This window comes from Notechis scutatus, chromosome 3 (genome assembly GCF_049901735.1).
Source record: "Notechis scutatus isolate UNSWTSFEM ecotype Mainland chromosome 3, rNotScu1.2, whole genome shotgun sequence".
Classification (NCBI taxonomy): Eukaryota; Metazoa; Chordata; class Lepidosauria; order Squamata; family Elapidae; genus Notechis; species Notechis scutatus.
In genome coordinates this window covers 42,080,701-42,108,119 of record NC_142011.1, presented here as the reverse complement: position 1 = coordinate 42,108,119, position 27,419 = coordinate 42,080,701, and the positions used below count along the sequence as shown (strand labels likewise).

At 35.8% G+C, this 27,419-nt stretch overlaps 2 protein-coding genes across 6 annotated transcripts; one reads left to right on the top strand and one right to left on the bottom strand.

Moving 5' to 3' along the window:
• Positions 1-24,208, top strand: TRAF3IP3 (TRAF3 interacting protein 3). Of its 5 annotated transcripts, none has more exons than XR_015748504.1 (15): positions 1-136; positions 5,979-6,356; positions 6,989-7,088; positions 7,372-7,429; positions 8,639-8,663; positions 9,393-9,422; positions 10,866-10,961; positions 14,209-14,280; positions 16,327-16,467; positions 17,154-17,291; positions 17,958-18,093; positions 19,012-19,074; positions 21,479-21,632; positions 22,986-23,099; positions 23,944-24,208. XR_015748504.1 is itself a non-coding variant. In XM_026675192.2 (15 exons), exons 2-15 carry the CDS (start codon positions 6,021-6,023, stop codon positions 24,025-24,027), a joined length of 1,539 nt encoding a protein of 512 aa, XP_026530977.1. In that variant the 5' UTR covers positions 1-136; positions 5,979-6,020; the 3' UTR covers positions 24,028-24,208. The 5 variants fall into 5 exon arrangements, 3 of the variants coding, with proteins under 3 accessions (XP_026530977.1, XP_087815715.1, XP_087815716.1); XR_015748505.1 differs by having other exon boundaries at positions 21,479-21,644; XM_026675192.2 differs by having other exon boundaries at positions 21,479-21,624.
• Positions 23,725-27,419, bottom strand: C3H1orf74 (chromosome 3 C1orf74 homolog). Its single transcript, XM_026675195.2, has 2 exons — positions 27,295-27,419; positions 23,725-25,532 (listed from the first exon to the last, which is right to left on the bottom strand). Exon 2 carries the CDS (start codon positions 25,436-25,438, stop codon positions 24,638-24,640), a length of 801 nt encoding a protein of 266 aa, XP_026530980.2. The 5' UTR covers positions 25,439-25,532; positions 27,295-27,419; the 3' UTR covers positions 23,725-24,637.

Sequence of the window (27,419 nt, the reverse complement as noted above, 5' to 3'; positions counted from 1 at the left end):
TAAACTCAGAGCATTTCCAGTTCTTTGAAAAAGGAACAGTGAATTGTTGTCATTTACAGCAAGTTAACAGTTGATAACTAAGCTAATGCTTTGGATCTTGATGAACTTCAATCAGGTCTACCACTGAGAAGCAAAGGTAAGGACTGCTCTTTAGTAATGACCTCAGTTTTAATTTCTAAGTGAAGAGAGAACAAGCACATTTGTTCTAAAACAGATCAGCATTCTGACATTCCCTTGCAACAATGCCTGTACGGAAAAGATAAAGGACATTTGTGTTCATCAGAGAAAAACATATTGGTCTAGAAAGGAAGGAACCCAATAATCTGATAATTAAACCTCAAAAGTATACTCAGGTCAGTGAGTTAAGTAACTCCTCTTCGTCGTTCAGAATTATTTAAAGGAAGTGCTTTTCAATTAGCTGCACTTTAATAAAGATATTGAAAGCCATGGCATCTGAACAAGGTAAGCTATTATTGAGTGCTCTGAGAAGAGTGCCAGTTAATTCACTTCTGGGGGTACCAAGTCATCCAAATGTCAGATACACACATAAAATACTTAAAAACTCATCTTTAAATTTCCCTCAACTATAGACTCTGCAGATTAATTTTGAATAGACAAATCAATTTTTTATTATTACAAATGCCATAGGTAAGTGCTAGACAGTTCTCCACTTTAGCCTAAAATTTAATGCAAAACTGCATTTCCAGCAAAATGGGGGGACGGACAGTGGGAATCAAACAGTGATGGCAATTTTTCTTTTTTTACAAGAACAAAATCCCTAGGGGACATGGCCTGGTGAAAGATGCATTCCATTATATTTTCCATCTAGAACAATTCCATGGCTATTTAAGTCCCAGAATGCTATCTGCAATAGCTATTGTGATTTATTTAATCTTCAGTTTCTACCTATAGACTGGAACAAAATATAGAACCCATCTGATCAGAATATATATCCCTTTGTCATATTTTGGATGATCTAATAAAAGTATTTCCTGCTGTATATTTTATATTTCTAATTTCCAGTGTGATTGTCTATTATTTTTGGCAACTCATTCAGTAGCACGATTGGAAGAGAGATAGAACATTTTATGGTGGCAAAGTATCAAGTCTAGTGATAGCTTTTCCAACTAACCAATTTTATTAAACGCTATAAGTTTTTATTTAATTGTCTTGCATTTAAATTTCTTAGTCATAAAAGGTGTGATCAGGTTTCTTCAGATTCAGTTTCATCGTCTAACAAGAGTTTCTTGGGTGGATATATTAGTAAAACACAGAATCATTCAATATCGGGGTGGGGAAAATTAATAAATCAAATACAATATAGTATTGAAACCTAGAAGTAAATTTCTTAACTAATTTCTGCCCCTAACTGCTTCCTTAGTAATATGAAATAGAAAATGAATTCCTACAGGAATAAGATGACACATATCAAACAACTATAATAGTTCTAAGCAATTACATTTTAGCTGAATATAAATATCTTATTTAATGGTTTATCCAAACATCAGGATGAAAAAGTATGCTTTCCAATAAATTGGAGATAGTTTAAAAATAAAAAAGCTTTTAGGTACTATCTAGAGATCAATTTAAAATATTTTTACAGAAGTATAATGAGAAAAAAATAATGCATCTTGGGGTCACAAGTTGCTTTTCCTTGCACTAAAAATATTGTTTAGTATAGCAAGGAATTAGGTACAGTATATTAGTTATGAGTAAAATAAAGAATTGCAACTAATTTTTTCTACAGCTTATAAATAAATCAAACTAAAGATAATTGTGAAAGATAAGTCCTAATCAAATACGGGGAATGAAGGGAAAAACATATGCTTCTGTGTATGGGTGTTGCTAAATGTTTCCTTTTCTGACAGTTTTAGCACAAAACAGAAGCATGTTTTTTTGACAAGCACTGTTTGGTCGAATTTTTTATTGCTCACATGCTATCCTCTTATTCTTTTGGAATCACATTCAACATCATCTTTTTGCAGATATGGGAACTGATATCATGTTTCTTTTTTAGATATCCATACTCAACTGCATATATAGAAAACTCAAAATTAGGGAATGGAGCAAAAGGGAAACAGTAGAATTTATACTGGTCTTTTATTGGTTTCAGCCTCAATACATTCCATGCATGTCATGGGATATATAATAAGAGGCAAGAGTCCTATAAGTCAAGATAGAAGAATTGAAGATAGATAGATTAGATAGATGATAGATAGATAGATAGATAGATAGATAGATAGATAGATAGATAGATAGATAGATAGATAGATAGATAGAGACAGACAGATAGATAGATAAATGAATAATAGAAAGATAGACAAATAGGCAGTAGATAGATAATAGATAGAAAGACACATACACTGATGGAAACAAATAAGGCAGGAAGAGTGATGAAAAATATGGGAGGAATTCAAGTGCAAGAAGATAAAATAATCTAAACAAAGCAAGGGGATTGCAAAATAAAATTGTAAGAATCGGGAACCTGGTGTGAGGAAAGACAACAGAAGACTATACTGTATTTAGTCTTACAGTTCTTGCAGGGGATATGTGTTTGCAACTGATAAATCCTTTGGGACATATACCTCACAGTTTCTTATATCTTTAAAAATATTTCAATTACAAATATGCACTAATCACACACAAAAAAAAAAACGGCTTACTCTAAAGTTAGAGGTGAAAGGCCTCTAGCCTGTAGGCCGGATGCAGGTGTACAATATTGTAAATAGCTTTATTCGGTTGGTGGCTGCTGACGTGAAATGAAGGAGAGCAGAGAAGTAAGTGGTTTTCCTGCTCTGCGGGACTGACAGGAAGTTCTTGCTTCTTATTCAAAGTGGAATTTATATTCAAAGTGGGCAATAATTCAGCTCTGCTCTATAGATACAGTACTGAAGAAGATGGAAACAGAGTCCCACATTTGTAGAATGGGTTGTACCGTTTCAGAGTGTGAAATGGTGTCACAACATTGATTCTTCCCCATATTGAGAAACCTCAAGCAATAGGGGCAGGGAAAGGGAGAACATAACTGGAAATATTACAGCAAAGGGAGTTGTGGCTATTGATCTGCGGAAATGAACCTTGTGCAAGAGCCTAAGAAGCTGCCCAGAACCCAACCTACTTGGTCTGAAATCAAGGCAGAAATTATCAATCCAGAATGCTGAGGCCTCAGGACAATGCCTAGCTAGACATGGTGCAGTGGTTTTGAGATGACCTCTGCCAGCTTCTTTAAAACTCTGGTATGTAATCCATCAGGCCCCGGTGATTTGTTTTCATCAAGATCAGACAGGTGTTCTCTTGCTATTTTTTTGCTTATTTTAACTTTTATTTCTGGTCTGACTTTTAAAGCTACGTTTTTGGTAGGTTGAACTATAGTTTCTTTTTGTGTGAAGACGGATGCAAAGAATGAGTTAAGCAGTTCTGCTTTCTCTGTTGCCTGTTACTTCCTTGCCATCTTCTCTCTTTAGTGGACCGACTGTTTCCTTGATTTTTTTCTTGTTATTTATATGTTGGAAGATTTTTTTTTATTATCTTTGACTTTTGTTGCAAGTCTTTGTTCGTTCTGAGCCTTTGCTATCCTGACTTCGTCTTTTCAGATTCTGGCTGTCTGCTGATATTCTGCCTTAGATGTATGTCCTTCTTTCCATTTTTTGTACTTGTCCTTTTTTTCTTTACTCACTCAATTGATTTTTGAAGAGGTAACAAAATCACTTGTTCGTTCCTTTTCTGATCTCAGCCATAAGTATGCAATGTCTGCTGACTGTACACCAAAGGGTAGGCAAAAAGGGGAAAGGATTTAAGAAAACAAGATAATTCAGAAGTTGATGGAATTGCGTGTTGTGTTCTTTTTTTAGATGTAAATTTTAAATGCAGAAATAATTTAACATGCATGGCTAAATATCTGCCAAAAAAGAAAAGAAAAAAAATCAGAGAGTTAAGTTGAAGGTGACCAGAATATCCAATATCCACTGTAACAAAAATCTGAATAGGAGAATGATAAAATCTGTAGTTTCTAAACTGGCCCTGCCAATTGATGGAGTAAAACTTCTAGAATATGTAGAAGCAAACGAAGTAATAACCAAAAGCTAGCATGGGTTTGTTAAAAGCAGATCATGCCAGACTAATCTTATTGCATTCTTTGACAAAGTGACAAATTAGTGGACCAGAGAAATGCTGTCGATATAATTTACTTGGACTTCAGTAAGGCATTTGATAAAGTAGACCATAATCTACTACTAGTTAAAGTAGAAAAAATGTGGGTAGACAGCATCACCACCAGATGGATTCGTAACTGGCTGATCAACTGCACTCAATGTGTAGTCCTCAGTGGAACTGCATCTACATGGAGGGAAGTATGCAGTGGAGTATCCCAAGGCTCTGTTTTAGGCCCAGTATTTTTCAACATCTTCATCAATGATTTGGACAAGGGGATAGATGAGGAACTCATCAAATTTGCAGACGACACCAAGCTGGCAGGAATAGCCACACTCCAGAAGATAGGCTTGAGATACAGAAGGATCTTGACAGACTTGAACATTGGGTGCTATCTAACAATATGAAATTCAATGGTGAAAGAAGTAAGGTTCTACATTTAGGCAAGAAAAGTCAAACGCACAGGTACAGTATATGTGGTACCTTGCTCAATAGTAGTAACTGTGAGAGGGATCTCAGAGTCCTAGTGGACAACCATTTAAATATGAGCCATCAGTGTCCAGCAGCTGCCAAAAAAGCTAACACAGTTCTAGACTGCATAAACAGAGGGATAGCATCAAGATAACATGAAGTGTTAATATCACTTTATAATGCCTTGGTAAGGCACTTGGAATACTGCATTCTGTTTTGGTCGCCATGATATAAAAAAGATGTTGAGTCTCTTGAAAGAGTGCAGAGAAGAGCAACAAAGATGATAAGGGGACTGGAGGCTAAAACATATGAAGAACAGTTGCAGGAACTGGATATGTCAAGTTTAATGAAAAGAAAGACTAAGGGAGACATGATAGCAGTGTTCCAATATCTCAGGGGTTGCCACAAAGAAGAGGGAGTCAAACTATTCTCTAAACCACCTGAGGGCAGGACAAGCAGCAATGGGTGGGAACTAATCAAGGAGAGAAGCAACTTAGAACTAAGGAGAAATTTCCTGACCATTAGAACAATTAATCAGTGGAACAACTTGCCTCCAGAAGTTGTGAATGCTCCAACACTGGAAGTTTTAAAAAAGATGTTGGATAACCATTTGTCTGAAGTGGTGTAGAGTTTCCTGCCTAGGCAGGGGGTTGGACTAGAAGACCTCCAAGGTCCCTTCCAACTTTGTTATTCTATTCTTCTATTCTATTCTGTACAGCTGCAATTTGGAATACTTTGTCTTCTAGGAGTTCATAACCTAATGTTATAGCAGTATCTTTAAAGTTGGCTATATTATATTTATTTATTATAAGTTTTTCAAGCCATCTTATATTCTAAAATATCAGAGTAATAAATAAATGAGCAAAAATGCAGGAATCAAACTATGATATAAATTAATCTAATAATATACACAGATCCATATTAAAAAAAAAGCAGAGTAGAGTATGCTCAAAACAAATTTGTCTTCTGAAACACTTGGACAAATAAATTTTAATCTTATGCCAGCATAGTAGCAGAATGGATGCTAATCCAAATTTACATGAACATTCTAGATATGGAGCTTCACAAGAGAAAAGGCCTTATGCCTGGGTTGTCCTCAACAAGCTTCCCCCTGGAAAAGGAACCCTGAAAAAAATGTTCTCTGAACATGGGCAGTTTTTTAGAGAGGGAAGTGTTTACAAATATTTTGGTTCCTCAATTGTTGAGGCTTAGGACTTTAACAGAAGTATTTAAATTGAGTTTTGATATCTCACAATAGTAGCACATATCTCAAAGAAATGTATAAAATAATTTGCAGTTTTGTACAAAAAAAACTCCACAGCCTAGAAGTCCTGATTGTTTTCTCTTGATTTTTCTAGAAAGTTGAGTCTCCACTATATTTGGAAAGCGTTGTTGCTAGGATGATCACTGGATTTTCCAAATCTCCTGGCCAGCGAGGCCCTCAGCATGAGAGTTATGAAGAAAAATATGAGCGCCGGTGTGAGAAACACGAAAGCCTGCTCCGAAGAAACAACAGGACCACATGCCGTCTCACAGGCAAAGAAGCCAAAGAACCAGCTCAGAGCCCTCGACAAAAAGAATTCTTCCGAAGAAGGAATTTAACAACTGAAGAGCTTGGAAGGACAAAAATGATGTTGCCTCCTGGCAAGAGGGGAACTGTATTTCCTGTAAACTGTTCTGACAATCTAGGGGAAATACCACCTCAGACCTATTTGAACTATTTGTCAAATATCCAGGTAATATTTAATGATGGGATAAAGCAGCTATTAGACCATCCCAAAATGATTAGTTGGGAAATCTAACTGTTGAATTTAGATTTTCACATCTTCTGTTTACCTGGGTTAGATCAGTCATGAACAACTTTTAATCTCTCGCCGTGCATATGTGTGTGTGTGTGTGTGTACAGTCCTTTCAGCAGTCTCTGTGTGTGAGTGTGTGTATTCCTATTGTTTGTTGTCATATATTCCTAGGTTTGCAATTTACATAAGCTTGCTTGAAGTTGCCAAATTCTCACAAGATTTCATGATCTCATGAGATTTTTAGAAAATTAATTTTATTGTTTAGGAAGTGGTTGAAGAGTTTTTCTAAAATATTAATGTCAGATAGCAGAAAATCTTCAAAAACTGTTTTTCTTCTTTCTTTACTGATTGCAAAATAATTTAATATTTAGCAACTAAGTAACTAAACGCTTCTCAATTAGAGTAAGAAAAAAATGTATTGGAACAATTTAGAGCTTCTGTTCCAAAGAGATACTTTAATAATCCCAACAAATTTGGAGAGTGTTTGATATTGGGGTACTGTCTTATTTTCTCAGGAATGAAGTCAACACATGGAAAAGACAAAATATTGTTCTGTTTTTATCTTTCAGCCTCATACCAAATCTATACAACATAACTTCAGTAATATTTTCCCTCTTAGCAAATCATCCCAAGCCATGCCCGTTATGAATGTTCCCACAAACTGTAAAGGTCAGTGACAATCTATAAAATCAACTTTAAAGTTGTCAACAGAAGAATGTATAAATCAGCATAAACTTGAATTTTTTGCTGTCGATGACTAATTTTGATTATTTTGTTATTTTTTTCAGATTTTTAATTTTTAACAATCATATATATTTTTGTTTATAATTTTAGAAACATGAGTTGCCTTATGAATTCATCTCTTACAGTTAAAAACAGTGGTGTTTCACTGTCAATTGTTAAAGGTATTGAAATGGAATTTATATTTTCCATTTTATATTTATTTATATAGGTACACAAACCACAAAAGAACTGAGTTCTGAAAAGAAAAACTCCTGTCAGCAAACAGAGTAAGTAAAGAAGTAAAGTAAGTAAGTAAGTAAAGTTCAGGCTTCTTTCTGCTTTGGAACTAGTATCTTTAAAATTGGATACTAGGCATTTTATATTGAATATGGGGAAATCGACAGGATGCACTCTTCACTTTCACCGTCTCTTCGGGACGGTTTAGATCCGGTAGGACCGTCCAGGAGCAAAGATATCGGTAGCGATCTCAGACCTCGAAGATCGCATGCCGTATCGGTTGAGACACCAGCTCTGCCCCCCAAAAATCCAGAACATTCTTGTTTGCAGAACATTAAGGAATAGCATTCCATAACTTCATAAATCACAAAATCCTCTTGAAGCTAGCTGTATAACATACAGCGATGATAACAAGTCCCACTGACAGAGTCTTCTGTTGCACAGGCATCAGATCTACCTCTGGGAAAGCATTTTTAAGCATATAAAAAGGTTATCATGTCACTCTGTCTCCGAACAATTCAAAGCCTGATCTATGATTACAAGAAACGTTCCAGACCCTTGTTGCAGGCTTCAATTGTTTCATTTCCCATGCTTTCAGTGATCAATTATGCATCACCAGTGAAATTATTTTTGGAGATTTTCATCACTGTGTTTACTAGCTTGCCATGCAGCAACCAGTGTCGAAAAAAATACACAGGTTCATCTTCATTAAAAGCCGAGTGGTGACCAAGAGTACAGAGACCCCATTTCATAGTGCAAATTATTGCTTGCACAAATGCAAAGATTTGTTGCAAGTCTTCACAGGTGCAGTAATGAATGAGTAGATAGTACAAAAGTTCTTGGGTACCACATCATAGTGACATTTCAGCGGACAGAAAAAGACTCACGGTGGCAAGTGGAAAACTCCATTAGAGACACTACCTAGCACTCCTTGATTATTCTAGAACAGGAGTGTCAAACTCGCATTGTCACATTGTTGTCACGTGGTGTATCATGACTTTTTCCCCCTTTGCTAAGACAGGGGTGGGTGTGGCCAGCATATGACGCATCTGGCCCCCGGGACCTCGAGTTTGACATCCCTGTTCTAGGATTTTTTTTAAACTTTTTGATTTGGTGACTTTTTCCATTTTTGTTCAGGTCTTAAATTTTTATATGGACTATTCTATATGGATAATATTTTACCTTCTTCCTCTTGACAGTTATATCATATTGCAACTGTCTCATATCTCCTTGATAATTATTTTCTCTTTTGTTTTTAGCTGTGGCACAGCAGTTTTAGATAAGGTATGGAACATGTGAAAATGAGTAAACAAATAAGTAACACTTCAACGGAAAGGTAACGGCTCTCTGTGTCATCATACTGGCCACATGGTCATGGAAATATCTTTAGACAGGGGTGGCTCAATAGGTTGAAATGAAGATGAGCTCCACCCCAATAGTTGACAATGACTAGTGGAGTAAAATCCTGAGGGACTCCTTTTAAGAAAAACAGGAAGTAATGAGATTCCTCTTTCTTTAAGAAATAAAGTAATGCAAATGTGGGCCAAATGGTATTTAGTATTTGGTATTTTTCTCATTTCTGTATGCACACCTAGCCTTCTTGCACATAATGGCCTTAATCAGGCAAGTTGCTATAGTTGTGATGTTTTAGAAAAGCAAATCATGACTTCTTGTCTGAATATGATCCTTAGTAAAGTTTCAACAGAGTTTCAATAATCAGATTTTGATAATGGGATTGCTGTATATGGTGATTTTAAAAGAAGAATTCTTTTAAAAGAATTGTTATTTCTGTACAACTCTATATGTGATAGTGTTTCTATTTATTTTCTGACTATAAACATGTTTTGATAGTAGCTAAATAATGATTTGTTTTATTAATAACAGTAAAACTGCCCATCTTCAAGTATACTAGAAGTTATACTAGAATTTTGTGATTCAAAGGCTGACAAATAGTGCGGGTTGAATTTCTTTGCCAAGTCAGTTGGGATTATAAATACTTTTTTTGTATTTCAGGAAATTATTCAACTTTCTAACTACCTCAATGTGAGTAATCAATATTAATTTCAGACAATTTGGGAGAAAGATTCCTTTATAAGTTATATACTTTTTGGATTTTTTTAATACTCAAAGCCTTAATTTTTTAGAATAGCACTGCAATTGAAAACAATGTATTTATTTGAAAACAATAATGCTAGAATGCTGTACAGTACTTGAGGTGCAGGATTCATTCCTGTAGGGGAAAAATAATTATATATTTACAAAATGTAGTTTGGTGCACCTGATTTCACCATTTCCATGATCTGCCATTCTGGCTTAAGTATGACGTACAAAAGCCAACTGATGTCAATTTTCTCTTGATACCTGAGGAACACTAGATGGAATCAAGGATCAAAGGAAACAATTTAAAATCTTCCAGTTAATTTTTTAAAAGACACTAATAATCAGATAGCAAGTTTTATGCATTGTATTGCATTCATTTAAAAATTAATACTCTTATTTTTTCACTGCATAACAGAGAAGCCAGTTCTAAAGCTAAGTAATTATCTAAGAACAAAGGGACATAAACTTAACTTTTTAAGAGTAGTTTTGTACCTATACAAAAGGTCTTTCTCTTTCCTTGAATGGAAACAGAAAGTTGTGGGACTGTCTCTCCACAGTTGTATCTCCCCATCCTTTGAGATCCAGAAGTAGAGGCATGCTCCAGGTTCCACTTATTAAAAGGTGCAATTTCGTAAGTGCTCCAAAGAGAGTTTTTTCTCTCCTGCACCTACCCTCTGGAACATCATCTCCCGAAGATTAGAAATGCCCCCATAATGGTTTTCCATAACAAAACTGGATTTTCTTACCACGTTGTGCAGTTACGCCCATATCTTGGTTATGTTGACTGTCACTTTTAATCTCAGTTCTTGTATTTATTTATTGGTTTTCCTATGATATTTTAATCTTGCTTTTATTCAGTGAAAGCTTCCCAGAGTGTATGTCTAAAGTGGCATAAATAAATGTGGACAATAGCTAGTGATCAGTAGAAGTTACCAGTTCGACGTAGTGATTAAATCTTCATACAGGAACGTCAGTCTGCACTAACAAGAGTGGAAACTGCAGAACATATTAATTGGCATTAATTTCCAGTACTAGTGTGCAGAAACTGAAAGACTGAAAAGGATACAAGAAATATGATTTTAGAGTTTTAGAAGTATAATTAAAGTTTAAAAGGATACGAGATATGATTGGCAAATGCAAATTGGTAGCAGATTTATGTGAGTTGGACTTTATAGAGTCAGCTCAGACAGACTGAGTAGATGAAAAAGCCTGTATTCTCTGTGAAATAGTCAAGTTGCTATAGTCAAATTTCTCCATGCTTCCTTAAAAAAGAAGTTTAACAATGGAGAAAGAGAATCCTCACTAATCGTAGAACTAGGATAACGAATTCAGAGCATGCCTGGGATATCATTTGAATATGTTGTAACTTTGATTTCTTCTTTTTAGGAGGCACTGCATCGAGAACTAGTCTTGAAAAAGAAAATGGTGATTTTACAAGAGCTTCTAGCCATGTTGCTAGAAGCAGCAGAAAAATCTTGGAAGGTACCAAATGGTCATACTAAGATTACTACTATTCATAATTATGTGTTACATATACATATCATTCAATGGGACCACAGTGGGGCCTCATGGTAAGACACTGGACTTGCTCACCAAAATCAAATCAGCAGTTCAATTTCCTTGAGCGAATAATACTATGCAGGGACAAGAAAAGAGCCCTTTCCGAATGCCTACTGGCATTCGGGCACCCTGCGAGCAAAGATAACACCACCTGAAAAAATTCCTTTCACAGAGGCAGCCAGCCACCTTGGTAATGGCTAACATGTGCCATATGCTAAATAAATAATAAATACCATTCAAAGTAATGATGTACCAGAAAACTAAGAGGGATCCTGTATTATTGGTAGTTAGCTTATTCATACAACAGAATTTCAAGCAGAGGCAGTTTTTCTCACCATAACATTATTCTATAATGACAAGTGTATTTTCTGCCAAGATGTCCTTTCCAGACCTCTATGAAGAGTGAATGAAGGCTGTGCTTCAACTAAATAGAACTGATGCCAAAGAAGTGCCCCAAAATATTTGGCCCAGAAAAGAAATTGCCATTCAGTCAAATTTTCAAACTAAGCTCCTGCAAGATCTCTTAGAACAGAAGTGTCGACATTTACTGCTTGATACCATTGTGGTTTGTACTTCCCTCCTGAAACACTGCTGTTAACATTCAAAATAGCAAGAGGGAAATAGTTTAACATTTTTACTGACAGGAAGTGGTAATTAAACCTCTGAACCTCAGCTTAGCAACAAGTAGGTGTGTACTGTCTCATTTGTTTTCTGTATGTTTCCAGAGTAGCCCATGTTTCCGTTTGCTATTCATTAAAGCAACAAACTGCTTCTGGGATTTCCTAATGAATACAGAGCTGAAATTTTCAGATTTCTCAATGATAAATGGAATAAGAAATGCAAATTTTAGCTGAAATACAAAGGCATCTTTAAAGTTCTTTAAAGCTTTTTAGTTCCCAAGAAAAGCTGAAGACATCTACAAAGTCTTGTCCTTATCCATTGACAATCTCCTGCAAGGTTTTGCTTTTAAATTATAACGTCTTTTTTAAAACAAAGCAAAGGAAAACCAATGTTGCATTCCAATCTGTAGAACAAGTTATCCAAGTACAAATCAAGGTATTGCAGAGCTGAGCAGCTTAGGGACTCCATGCAGTTCCCCAGTGAAATTGCCAAAATTCTCTAACAAAGTAGACAGTATTTGTTCCTTCTTGACAAAGTAAGGTAGAGATCAGAGGTGGTATTCAGCAGGTTCTGACCAGTTCTGGAGAATCGGTAGTGGAAATTTTGAGTAGTTCAGAGAACCAGCAAATACCACCTCTGACTGGCCTCGCCCCCATCTATTCTCTGCCTGCTGTGTCCTAGCTGACCCTAGCGGGTCTTCTTTTATTGCCGGCACAGGAGAACAGAGCTGGAAAGCAGGTTAGTGGGGTGGGGAGGAATGGGATTTTGCAGTAACTTTCCCCAGTTTAACGATGAGAATTGAATAAGGCTGGAAGGGACCTTAAAGATCTTCTAGTCCAACACTCTGCCCATGTCAGGAGTCCTCAAACCATCCCAGACAAATGGTTGTCCAACCTTTTATTGAAAAGCTCTAGTGATGGTATAATTCCAAGAAGCAAGCTGTTTCATTGATTGTTCTTACTGTCAGGAAATTTCTCCTCATTTCATGGTTGAATCTCCCTCTGACAAGCTTCCATCCATTGCTTCTTGTCCTACTCCCAGGTATTAGGGAGAATAAACTGGATTAGTTTGCTTCACAGAAATCCAGAAATATTCCAACCAACCCACCATTTCTGGTTATGCCCCCTTCCAGCTGGTGAAGGAAGGAAAAGGAAATTACGTACATTTGAAGGACTTGGTGTATTTTTTTCCTGCAATTTCATTCTTCAATGAACTATACACAATGTAGTCCTTTCGCATGTTTATATTTAGCACTGAAAAGCTGACTACCATTCTGCTCTCTTGATGAAAATGTGCACTCTAACTAGACTATCTTATATGTGTGGGGTGGCATGGCACTTCTGCCCCAATCCTATCCTTTTTAACTTGGCTGCAATTTAACCAGTGATTCTGTAAAAATGCTAAACATATACGTATTATACTAGCTCTATATCCGTGCTTCACTATGAAACTATGTGATCAGGCTTAGTTTTGGGGGAAGAAAATAAGGGGAAAATTGTGCCTCTGCCTACTAGCATCCATTGGTATTCATCTGGCTAGCATCCAGTCAGTGTGTGATAGAGTTGAGGGCTGTTTGGAAACTGAATTTGCTGTGTGAGCAAGAAGGAGACAGCAAGGAGCCTGGGCATGGCTTAGTTCAACTGTTCTTCACTAATGCTGCTTGGTGCTCTAAAACTGAAACTGAAACTCCTCTGCTTGTGTTTTACATTTGGAACAGATTTTCTTTTCAGGTTGGGAGGGGGAGTAGAACTCCTTAGCATCAGAATGTGTTAATAATAATATATGAAATACTAATGCTCTGATGGTCATTTTGAAAAATCCTTTCTTGGTGAGCACCTAGAAGCCAACAGGAACATACATGTCAAATTTCAAGTTTGTAGGCTTTACGGTTATGTGGAGATTTTGTGATTATGTGTGAGTGGCATTTCATTTATATATATATAGATTACAGCTGCACAGCATACAGTTTGTTGGATACTTAAAAAATAAATATATGGATCTTTTATTTGGCAGTCCCATAGGCTATACTATTAATATACAAGGGATTGCAGAATTTGCTACTCTTTGGATTGGCAAACATTCCCAAGGTTGCTTAGAATCTGGATTTAATAAAGATGTAGATTATCAATTATATTACACAAAAAGGATTATTTTTGAGGAAGCAAATACATGTCAAAAACAACAGTGTAATTTTATGTATGGCAGGCATGTTTGTATATATAACTGTAGGCTTGCATTAATCCTGGTTGATGATAGGTCTGATTGCAACTGTCTGGAATTTTAAAATAAATAAGTAGCATAGGCCTTTTAGTATAGCTATTATATTTTATTAAGGATAAGTGATATGAATAGATATATTTTCTTTTCTGTTCCTGAAAGCCATAGATTCAAATGTGCTTTATTTCTGAAGGATCTGATGCTTAACCTTAAATGAAACTTTAAATAACATGAATAAAGCAAGGCACAGGATACCTCTTTGTATCAGAGAGTTAGAAAATTCTTATTTGCAAATTATTCACAATTTTTAACTTTTTTAAAATTCCATTAGGGTCAGTTTAATGAAGACAAACTCAAATGCAGGCTGAGTATGTTGGAGAATCAACTGCAAATATGTACCCAGGTAATATATTTGGTTCAAAAAAGGGAAAGTTTAAATTTTTAACTAAATTTTTAAAACTAAAACTATGTACATGGAGAATGTCACCTTCTGTAGTTTGGGAACATGCTTTGCTCTCCAGATATCAATTCATTAATAATATTAACATTATACAAGTATTTGGTATATTTGAAAGAATACATTCATTATACCTGAAAGCAACAGCAATAGCATTTAGACTTATATACCACTTTATAGTGCTTTACAGCCCTCTCTAAGTGGTTTACAAAGACAGTATATTGCCCCCAACAATCTGGATCCTCATTTTACCCACTTCAGAAGGATGGAAGGCTGAGTCAGCTTTGAGCCTGGTGAGATTCGATCTGCCAAATTGCAGGCAGCCAGCAGTCAGCAGAAGAAGCCTGCAGTACACCACTCTAACCACTGCGCCACTGTGGCTCAAAGACCTGAAGAATTATAGCATTTGTTGTTCTTTAAACAATAATTTGTTTGCTGAGTATCATGAATTTTTTGCACTTTTTGCAACTATACTGCCACTATTTTTATGGTTGTGTCTCACATATATTCAGATTTATGTGGTTATTGCTAAAAGATTTGTCCTTATAGAGTGCATATACAGTTGCAGTACAGAAACATTTTACATGAGATCCACATTTTGCTTCTTCTCCATATATGTAATAAAAGTATAACACTACTAAGAAAGTATAACACTAGTAAGAATGTTTTGCAGATGCCTAGAAAGCATTTAAAGCCTTTTTAAAATAAAGTTTTTTTTAAAAAAAAATAGCATAACTTGATTCACATTTTAATAAATGCAATGTAAGCTGAATAACATTTCAAAGTTTTGGTCTGTTGGCCGTGCCTGGAATATTAAATCAATAATGTTTAATGAGGTAGTGTCTTTTACAGTGTTAACTTGCCAGCTTTCTTTGCCATTTTCTAAGAACTAACATTCTTTAGAATATTATTGCATCCAAAAAAAGTATCTAGTACAGCAAGCTTAACTTGATGAACTATGGACCTCTTGGGTTTCAAAAGGTTAGATCCACATTAAGTCCTGCCTTAGTCCATGTGTCAACTAAAAAGATACTCCTTTGGTCTTTTTAGCTGCCAGAAAAAGGGAGTGGGGGAAAACAAGGCATTCTTGAAATGCCTAGGTATCAACTCAGCAGCCCAAAGTTGTCAGAGCATAAAAAGCTTATTGGAGAGCATGATGGATGACTCTTAGACAGTGGCCCCCAATCTTTTTTGTGCCGCGGCCCGGTACCGTCATCACAAAATGATCCGTGGCCCAGTACCGGCATCAGCACGCATGACAAGGCAAGGTGAGCCGAGCGACCAGCCAGCCAGCCGTCCCCCGCTTCTCCCCGCCACCTTCAACTCCTCCTTTGTACCTTTGTCGATGGGCTTCACTTCAGGACGGCTTCGGGACGGTCGCTCGGCTCGCCTTGCCTTGGGTGCTGAAAGAATCCTCGCGCCTTAGTTTTGTTCAAAGCCCCCCCCTTCGATGAAACTAAGGCGCGAGGATTCCTTCAGGACCCAAACGCCGCTTTCCAACTGGAAAAGCTCACCCGAAAGCACTTTCTTGTCAAACAAGATGGCGGCGCCCAGCAAACCAGCGGCCTGGTAGGAAATGTTCCACGGACCAGTACCGGTCCGTGGCCCGGTGGTTGGGGACCCCTGCTCTTGGAGACTGATGTGTCCATTTGGAGAAGTCACATCCACGGGGTGGGGCAAAGACCAGGGTCAAGGGGGAAATGTGTGATGTCATTTTGTACCGGCTGCACCCAGCAACGCACCAACATGGCAATTTCTAATAAACCAAATTACTTTTTCTGAGATGCAGTTAGAGACTTTTGGTTTGAATGAGGGGGATTTGTTGGAGCCCTGACACTATGTTAGTCATGATTGACATGTGCCAGTGGGACAAAGTTTATCAGATAAACCAATTAGATAAACCACAGCCAATCAAACATTTTATGGCAAAGAATTTTGATTTCCCCACCCCCCATCCCTCTCTCTCTTGTTTTTTTTCCCCTTTTTTCTTAGAATTATTCAAAGCGAGGCTTAAAAAGGATTATCCTTGAGATGGAAGATCAAAAGCAAAATTATGAACAGAAAGTAAAAGAATCTCTTCAGAAACTGCTTGAGGAGAAAACGCAGGCACAAAAGCAATTTCAAAATGCCCAGGTAGGCAAGGATTTTATCCTGTGGCCATGTATTGTTGAAGCTCTAAATATCCTGAGATGTTTTCAGATCATCAAGAATGTCAGGAAATTCCTTGATTCATTGAGGACTGTTCTGCTTGTGGCAGAAATTCTTCTCACAAAAGTGGAGGGATTTCCATCCATTACTTGTAGAGCAATGCTGTTTCATCTTAAGCATATTGTTTTCTACCCGATGTGTAGAAAGGACATTTTGATGATCACAGAAAAATTTAATTATTCTATAGAACATTTAGAAATGCATGTGAGTTAGGAATAATGTACCAACATAACGCATATAAATGATTGCAAATTAGAAAGCCTCTGCCTCAGGTCTTGGGCCAGCTACTCTTCTTCATCCTCAGATCCCTTTCACAAGAAGTAAGCTATTTAAAAACGGCTGTCGTTAATCAATAGAAGCATTGATTCATTTTAAATTAATTTTCAGCAGTGTGACAGTATTTTCCAACTTTGCAAGAACAGGAGACCAGTTATCCCCATGTATAAGCATGCCTATCATGTTCTGACATATTTTGTTCAATAGGATCTCTTATCACATCAAATGAAACTTACAATAAAATTGCCATGTTTGCCATGTCTGGGTTTTAAGAAGATTGTCCATAAAATATGTTTGTCAACTTTACTAATGGTAAATGATACTACTCCTCTTAGAGAGCCCTTATTGTTGCCGTGGATGACTGTAGCCTCTGGAAAGATCAACTTGACAACTTAAAAAAAGATTGGAGTCAACTAACTGACCAGCACTCTGAAGTCAAAAACAAGTTGCATGTCTTGGAGAATAAACTGCAGGTACTTGTGAGGCTATATTCCAGATTTCATTTCACAATAACATTTGTCAAGTTAGCAGTTTTTAGTGAAAGAACTGAAAAAGAAAGCATGTCTCAGACACCCATTTATGGTGAATTGTTACCAGAATATCATTTTAGCACATAGGAACAAAGTTGCTGCTGTTATTGTTTTACGCACCTTGACAAAAGTCATAGTAATTACAAAATTCTATCTAATACAGTTAACTACAGCCAAACCAGTAAATAAACATTAACAGCTAAGATAAACTAAATGCAATAACTATACATATTGAAAATGCCATCTGGCCAAGAACATATGCAACCATCATTAAAATAAAATCAGTGATAAACTGTCAAAATTGTGGGGGAATCATGCCTTAAATTAGTCAAATAAGCAAAGTTACTAAAAGGATCTGAAGTAATCTAAATGCTACATTTCCCCAAACACAACAGATATAAAATACTAACATCCAAAAAGTTGTTTTCAAAGAGGTAGAACTCTAGTTGTTAAGTTTAAAGGTATCTCATTTACATGTTAAACTATAAATCAGTGTAACAGCTATCATGTTCCTGTTTAACAGTTGAATATTCTTTCGTATGATTTATCAAAGCAACTCAAATTTTCTTTCTTTGGGTAGATCTTAATGTGCTTTTTTCATGCTTGCAGTGGTCAGACACTCAGAACTCTCAACTTCAACAAGCCCTGAAAGACATGGAGAATGAGCGTGCAAATCTATATTCAAGAATTGATAATCTGCAAGAAGAAAAGATACTCATCATGAAATATCTTGATGAAGTGGAAGGTAAAGAATCATCAGCATGAACAAGAAACTGGATTGTGGTAGATTTAATTTATGTAGAAATCTCATGACCTTCCATTTAAATTACCGTTAATGATTAAAACCAGGTGATGCAATTTATACAATAGTACACTACAGATTGAACTGAACTGAAATAGAGCTGAAACAGAATTGCACAGTTTATCAGGGCCTAGGGCAAAAGAGAGTCTGGTAAAGTTTAATATTTTTCCCCTCCCATGTATATTATGTATAGTATTTTAAAACTAATTGCCTGTTTCTGGGGTGGTAGCCACTGATTTCAAACACTAGTAAGATATTGAATAATAACTGAATAACCTTAGAATGAATAAACTTACAACATAATAAATTTACAACCAAATAAACTTAGAATGAATATTGAAGAAAGATTATTTGAAAGATCTTCTCTGCAAATCAAAATTGCTTTACAGCAATTTGCTGTTAATTTGCAATTTGCTGTTAAGCTGTGGACAAACAGAAATGTAAATGTTTTCAGGCAAGCAATTCCCTCATGCATTGTAGGATAGCTTGATCTTATAAAAGATTTACCAGATAATTCTGAAGTCTGACTTTCTCAGATAAACAATTCAACTGCAATAATAAGTTAAACTTATTGTTTTTTTTAAATGAAAGGTACAGCTTACTTCTTCTTGAGCTACCAGAGTACACAAAAATTACTAAGCAAGCGACAAAGTGTGCTGCTCTGCTTAGTGTGTGATAAACAATGCTGCCTCATTTGGTTTTAAGGGAAAAAAGGGTGTCAAGGATGCAGTGTTTAAACATCATACAGTGTAGATTTCTGTAGGCTAGACCTCAATCCCTCTTCCACTTACAATACAAACACTTCTGCTCAAAAGAAAAAAAAACTGCAGAAAATTATGCATCATTCCTTATTGTTTTCAGGCAAGCTGCGAACTGAAAAAAATCAAAAACTCATATTGGAAGCAACAACTGAACATCTTCAAAGTAAGTAAAGCTGTCTGAGAAAAGTGGTGAATAATTAGTTTGGAGGTCTACCAACATAGAGTAGGTGTGAGAATATTGTGAATTAAAAGCCTCAAGCTGTTATTTTTGTTTCTTTTCAATGTATCAATACTTGGGAATATAATTCCTGCAAATTCCCATGTTTACAGCTATTAGTCTCTGCCATTAGTGCATTTAGAGAGTCCAGCTGTATCACTGAATGTAGTAGTGATTTCTTAAGTATGATAAAAATGTTCTATGTCATTGAAAAAAAATAGGCTTTTGAATGTGGAATAACTTTCAAGCAGGCCATATAGTAAATAAGACCTAACTAAACTGGTTAGCATATGACCAGAGCCAAGATGAGTGCATTTGTCATGGCAATAATAACAATAATATTATTCTGGTTAAGTTTACACTAATAATTATTACACCGGCACTTCATAATAGTAGTAGCAGTAACACAACATTAACCATTATCAATACAAGATGAATACTGTATCCTGGAATATTTAGTGCTTTAAGACTGGAAGAAATTAGACAACCATTTGTCTGAAATGGTATAGGGTTTCCTGCTTGAGCAGGAGGTTGGATTTGAAGACCCCTAAGGTCTCTTCCAACTCTATTATTCTGTTATTCTATCTTTGTGGCATTCATTTCATAATCTACATTAATGTTGTTGTTGGTGATTAAAACTATAGTAAATTAAATAAATCCAGATAGTAGATTGTATCTTTTTTTTAAGTTTCAGTTTCCTTATAAACACAAACTGCCTATCCAGGCCTAAGACAGCCTTGGGGTACCCCACTGCAAACTTCCCTCCATGTAGAGGCAGTTCCATTAAGCACTACCTGTTGAGTTCAGTTGGTCAGCCACTTACGAATCCACCTGGTGATGATGCTTATTAACCCATATTTTTTAACTTATCAAGTAGTTGGTTGTGGTCTACTTTATCAAATGCCTTATTGAAATCCAAGTAAATTATATCCACAGCATTTCACTCATCCACTAATTTTATCATTTTGTCAAAGAATGTAGTAAGATTTGTCTGGCATGATCTGTTTCTAGCTTCTTAGGATGGCTTTGTTTGCCTCCAGATGTTTGCAGATTCATTGCTAGATTTGTAATGAATGTATTTATAATGACTGTGATCATGATTTATCACTTATATCTTTTATGTACACTGAGAGCTTATGCACTGAAGACATATTCCTTGTGTGTCCAATCATAATTGGCCAATAAAGAGTTCTATTCTCCATTTTTTCCCCTTTTTTAAAGATGGGAACTACCTCATCCCTTTTCCAATCATCTGGAAGTTCCCCAGTGGTCCAGGATCTTTTAAAGATATGGTTCAGTGGTTCTGCGATCACATCTGCCAATTCTTTAAGAACCTTGGGATGTAAACTACCTGGTCCTGGTGATTTGAACTTATCTAGAGTGGATAGATGTTCTTTTACCATTTTCTTGTTTATTTATTTTGACTTGCAATTCTAATTTACAGTATTTTTTTAATAAATTGGACTGTTTTTCCATTTGTATAAAGACAGGTGCAAAAATTGAATTAAATAGTTCTTTCTCCCTGCTGCTTGTCACCTTCTTGCCATTTTCTCCCATTAATGGACCAATCATTTCCTTCAATTTGTCTTTTACATCAATGAAAGCTTTGTTGTTGTTTTTTACTTTTGTTGCAAACCTTAGTTTATTTTAAGCCTTAGCTTTCCTGACTTCATCTTTGTAAATTCAAGCTATTTCCTGATGTTCTGCCTTAATTATGTGCCCCTCTTTTCACTTTTTATACTTGTCCCAACTTTTAATTTATCAAAGTTCTTTGTGAAGCCATGCTGGGGTTTTTTTTTTTTTTTTTTTTTTTGAGATCTATTTTTATTCATTAGAATTGAGCTAGACTGGGTTTTTATAATCTCATTTTCAAAGTTGCCCAAGCTTCTTGGGTTGTTTTCCCTTTGTGTATTCTTATCCTGGAATCCTTTACATCTCTAAGTTTATTGAAATCAATTGTCTTGAAGTATCTGAGATTTTTGTAAATTGTATTAATCCTTTTATACTAGCTGGATATATGGGAACTGTTATCTAGTACCCATGAGACTAACACATTGAAGATCATTCTAATATCTTACCTTTATGCTCATTTATAATTTAAAGCTACAACCATAGTCCTTCATTTCCACCCAACTTTCTCAGCTGATCAATTTATATGCTCTCCTGTGGATTAACAATGTAGTACCTGCATAATTACATCACAGCTTTCAAAAAAGATGTAGCCTATTTTACCATATTTATGACAACCCATAAAGTACAGGTTTTAATTCATGCATTTATTGGACAAGGCAAACATCCTGCAGTATCATAGGAATCCAAGAATGTGTTTCTAATATCATTGTTTTTATAGAGCAGATTGTCACAGTGCCCAATGAAGTCCTCAGTTGGGTGACAAGTAAGCAGAATGTTCAATCAGAGGATCAAGGAGAGAAAGAGAGCAGCCTGAGAGAAGAATTGCAAAAAAGGACATTCCAGCTTGCAGCTAAGAAAAAAGAGGTGAAGAGGTGATTCAAGCAGTAAGATTAAAGCTAATAACATTAAAGATTAAAGGATTTCATTAGGAGGCTGTTATTTGTAAATATCTTACAATGGAACTATCAACACTTTGTATTATTAGTTTGTATCTCATCATTGCATTTGACTCTTACATGCATTATTTCAAATTTCTCTTACATTAAATATATGTCCAATTGCTTATCACTGATAGTAAATTCAGATTCTCTTTCAGTTGATGTCTATTGTGTATGAAAAGGCTGATAATTACTGTACTATGATAATGTACCTTTAATCCCATTATTATATACAAAGACATGGAACAGAGGGATTGATCTAGATCCAATATTGGATTTCTCACCTCCAGTCACTAATAGATCAACTCAGTTTTAGTATATGTTAACAAAACAGCTAATGTTTTCCTTTATTACAAATGAAATGTGAGAATCAAGCCCATATTATTTCAGTTATTTTGGTAAACAAAACTTGTACTTGGTATTATTCCATCAATTAGGAACAAGGGCAAGAAAATTAGCATGTATGTCATAAAAAGAACTAGTGTTCTGCCAAGCATTTATTCCGCTTTTCATCCATTCTTACTTAGATGAACTGATAAAATGAATTGGTTTCCTAAAATAAAATTTCACTCAATACCATATTTCACCCATGAGGTGTTTTGGCACGTAATTAGTTATATACAGATGAGGATGGTATGTAAATATCCTGTCTTTCATTATCTGTCCAGCAGCTTGTAGACTTTGTAGCTTTCCATGATTCAATTAAAATCCAAGCAATTTATCATAATAAATCAACTTTTCAAAGTAGCTGAGGAACCATTGGCATAGAATGACATACAATGCATTTAAACAGTATTGATAAGACCTTTTGCTGTTGTCACATTTTTCTCAATTGCTGTTCTCTAATTAAACTAGTGTCTTAAATTTAAACAAAAATTAAGAAAGGATTTAACATCCCCAATCCCTTTATTCCTTTTGCTATTAGGGGTGGATGCTTACATGGATCTGTGACACCATCTTGTTTAAGGTCTTCCATGCTAGTTTCCATTTTATTTTCAAATCGTCCCCAATGTTTCTTAACTTCCCTGCTTGTTGCTCCTCCCAATTCCAAAATATATGGACAATTCTGTTTTTGTGTATGTGTGTGTTTCCCAGTGAAATGCCTCAAAATTACAATTCTGTTTTATATATATATATATATATATATGCCTCACAGTAGTGACTGTGTCATTAAAACCCTCAAAGAAAATGCCATCAGCTTAATGACTTTTATAATTGCAGCTAACTTTGACGCAAAGAAGAAAAGCTTCTTCCCCAGTTCTAAGCATGTTTTTGGTTTTTTTCCAGTGTATTGATCTCTGTCATAAACTAGAAATCCTGAACAATCAGTATTACAGTTGCCTTGCCAATTTACAGCATTTCCATGATGAACTCAAGCACTCTCAAAGCAAGCCAGCCCAGGTAAGAGGCTTTGAACTTCCATTTGTGCCACTTAAACTTGCAACCTTAATCATGAAAGATATGGTAGATTTCCCCAATCAACTCAGCATTCTACAGAAATTGGGATTCAAATACCCAGAATTCTCATAAACCCACCAATTTATCTCAGTGGTTAGCATATCTAGAAGTTGAAATCCTAACCAATCCAAACAATTATTGGTTGGTGAAGTCGTTATAGTTCACCTTCCTTGTTTTGGTCCCCTGCTCATGGATTTGAACTTGGATGTTTCAAAAATAAATTTTTTTATAAATGCAACAAAAATAAAGATGGTGAAGTTACATTATTATTAAAAAGATTGGGTGCCAGACTTCATAGAAAGCCTGGGATATACAAACTGGGTATTTTTAAATTAGACATATATGTTTATTATAACCTGTCCAGAGTCACTTAGGTGAGAGGAGTGGTGTAGAAATGTGATTAATAAATAAAGTCCCTTTATACACTTGTAATTTTCTTAAGAACCACGCACAAAAGATTCACCTTGTGTCTCTGCAGCATGTCTATGAGATGTAGCTTTTAAGATAATCTTTTAACCAAAACACACTGAATAACATTGAGTTAAAATTCATCTATCTTCAGCATCAATTCTACTGTATAGTTTTATTTTTTCTTGCCATTGTAGAGGGGAAAAAAACTATTTTACTTCCGATACATATATTTTAATCAAATAGAGATAGAAGTTTATCTGGAGTAAAATAACAATGTGAAAGCACGATAGCAGTGTCACTACATGACTAGGAGTAATTTTTTTCTGACTGTACTTTATTTATAATCAATTTATTATCTCAAAACATTTTTTTTCAGAGAAATCATGATCATTGGATTCCTATCATAACGGTAATCATGGTAACAGCTCTGGTATCTTATTTAAGTAACTTTATACCTTGAACATATCTTGCCTTATTTACCTATTATTGATTGCACTATAGCAGACTAAGTTATCCCAAATGGCTAGTATTTCTATTTTAAAATGTCTTGTAAAATTAAGAATTGCATATTGGACTGAGTTTATCTGCTTGGTTTTGTATATTGCTTAGTTTTTGAATTATTATTAAAACCAAAACACAAATATTGTTTGTATGCCTATCCATGTATTATTTGTATGCCTATCCATATATATCATTGATCACTATAACCACTGACACAATAATCATTTGTACAGTTTCAAAAATCGTAAGTTCCTCAATTCACTTAAGTATTACTTGACCATACTGGAATTGAAATCATTGCCTATTCTAGCTGGAGAAAAGCACTGAATTCTTTTTACCTGGAATTTGGAATAGATCAGTTAATAATATCTTGCTAACCTGAAATAGATTCTTGGAAACTTAAGTATGAAGGATAGATATCCAGAATGCTGCTGAAAGAAAAACTGCATATTTGTTTAAAACACTGACATAATTGCTTGAACTATGCTTCCAAACTGCCCATTCTGAAGCTTTTAAATAAGACAGTAGAATACTGTGGAGAAGCACTCTTATCTGTGTGAGATTTATATTTACAAGGCCACTGCTGATAGAGCAACCACCTCACTTGCAATGCAGAAATCAGCAAATTCTTTCTGAGCTTTAAAAGCATCCTTGAGTTTTTCACACCATGCGCTGAGGTTCGTTTTCATGTCTGGATACAAGAGTTCTGGGATGCTAAAAGAATAAAACTGAACTCTGAAATCACTGTTTACCATACAAAATGTGGCTTGCACAGTAAATACTCTCAGTGGAATTAGTGTAAGACAATTATCAGAACTCTTCTGAGTAGGAAAATTATAGGATGCTGGATACCCTAGCAATACACCAAACAGAGTGCAGAGATTCCATTCAGTCGAAAAGATTTCACTTGAAGATATTGTCTGGGATGTATCTTCTGTTAATGCTTTAATATGATTCAATATCTCTGACAGATGGCTTTTTATAAGGTTCACATTTTCTGGGTTAGAAAAGGTAGGACATGGTCTAAAAGCAGAAATGTCAATGAAGATGACACTATTGTTAAGCAGGACTGACTCCAGACACAAACACATCAGTTCCAAGTTGATTATTAGAACATTTTCAGCTATATTAAGAATATGCAACCGACATGTAAGTTGAAGAGTAGTTTGAAGATGTTGAACGTAGTCCAGGATCTGAGAAGTCCCAGCAGAATTGTAATCATACAGAAAAGCTGGTTTCAAACCAACTGCTACTGCCAGTACCTCCCCAGCTACATTCAAGGAGGCTGAAGATGATAATCTTTTCTTCTTGCCAGTTCTAAGATGATGTTGAGCTGCCTTAATGAGCAGTTGTGCCAATTGTTCCGCCATTCATAGCTCATTCATTAGAGAGAGAGTGCTATTCAAGAACTCCTGAAACACTTAATTGTCCACTGGCTTTAGACATCTGCTTCTTCAGGCAGGCCTTAGGAAATAGTAAAACATTAATTCATGGTGATGTAATAAAAATAATCAATATAGTTTCATTTTTATATATGAGTCAATAAATTAAACTGAAAGAACTAATAAGAGGAAGATATGTGAGGGGAAGGAGCAATGCAAAGTTTCACATACATGTAATTCATCCTGAAACAAAACTGTAATACAGAATTATACATACCAAGTTCAGAAAAGAAAACAGAACAGTTCTCAGAAAAGAGAATAGATGCTCAGCCTTTACTGCAGTCTGGATAAGCTTCATATTCTATCTATAGATGATACCTCATTCAAATCAAAATAACTGAGTGAATTTTTTTTTCCACACTAACCAATGCATAGCCTTGCAACAGCAAAAATCATAAACTAGACTGGTTACTGTAAATATAAAGCATGTAAGAATTAATGAAGTGCTTCTCTTTAATGCTTCTCTGTTCAAGAGAAGGTGCTGGAATGCTCTCTGGGCAGCTAGTTGATTGTTTAATCGGCTTCTCTATTTTTTATTTCTGCCTTCAGGTAATTGTTGACTCCTGGCAACTGCTTGGAGAAGCCCTTGTAGATTTCTTGTTGAAAGTGGTTTGCTATTGCTTGCTTCTTAAAGTTGAGAGGCTATGACTGGCTCAAAGTCACACAGCTATGTTTCTGCCTAAGGCGTGACTAGCATTTACAGCCTCCTGGCAGGACTACCACTTACAGCTTCTACATCAAAATGTCTCTTCCTCTCAACTTACATTGAGACAAATATTAGTCAGTTGATCTTTGTTTAAATTGTTTAGGTTATAATTCTCTCATATATTCCTGTATTGCTAAATAGTACCATATAAACCTTATGAGTAACAGTTCATGCAGTTAATATTTATTAATTATATATCCCCATTGTGTACACCACTGATTTGGTTAAATGAAGACTATGAAAAAGTTCATTTTTCTCCTTGATGGAAAGAATAAATTGGGAGTAAAGGATCTGTGCCCATTCAGATGCTACAGAGTTATAACTCCCAGCCTCTGTTATTATGGGCTAAATGAAAAGATGTAGTTCAGAAACACTGAAAGGACCATTGGTTCCAATTCATTCCATTATACATACCACACAATACAGAAGTAAGAGAGGCAGTGGTGGAGATACTGTTGCTACAAAATGGGATCAGAAATTCAAGCAAAACCAGTAGCAAAATATTTTGTTTAAATAACAAAAGATCCACTTTGCTCATGAGTTGTACATCTCACAATTTGCAAAAGATTGGTTGTTCAATCACATTAATTCCAACCGAGCCGAGGTGGTGACTTCCCCTGCATTTCTTAGCATCTGGTCCCATTTTATGTTTCAGCAGGCTCTGATCCATAAAGATCAAGCAGCAGAACATAACCCCGAATCTTGAAATAAGTGCCTCAAGACCGAAGTTATCTTACATTTATTCCACATCTCCCCATCACTCGCCCTGGACGTAAAGATTGCCATCTAAATAATGGTTACTTGTGTATATTACTAAATAGTTGGTCTGCCTAAAGATCAATCTTGTTTTAAAGTTTGGAGAAAGCAAACTCACAAATGTGACCTGTTCGTTACGCGCTATTTTCCTGATTTTATTGAGCAACACGTTTTGTGCCCTGCAGAGATGCTCTCTGACTACAACGCAAGTAGGTTATAGTTTCAGACCAGCGCAGGCATTTAGGAGGACATCGCCAAGCGACATTAGGAAACCGACCTCGCTCTGCTGCCTTCTCTCCCTCTTTAATTAGATCCCACTAACCTCCGCGAGTCTCGGCCCCACCGAAACAAACCAACTCGCTTCCATTCACGAGTGAATTACATTTCCGCTTCCTATATCTCGAGCGAAGGCAACCAATGTGGAGCTAGAAACCGGAAGGAAAAGGC

Coding starts and splice junctions, on each gene's coding strand:
- TRAF3IP3 (XM_087959589.1), top strand. CDS start 6,021: ATGATCACTGGATTTTCCAAATCTCCTGGCCAGCGAGGCCCTCAGCAT. Junction 16,468..17,153: donor AGCAATTTCAAAATGCCCAG/GTAGGCAAGGAT, acceptor TACTCCTCTTAG/AGAGCCCTTATTGTTGCCGT. Junction 18,094..19,011: donor ATATCTTGATGAAGTGGAAG/GTAAAGAATCAT, acceptor TATTGTTTTCAG/GCAAGCTGCGAACTGAAAAA.
- C3H1orf74 (XM_026675195.2), bottom strand. CDS start 25,438: ATGGCGGAACAATTGGCACAACTGCTCATTAAGGCAGCTCAACATCAT.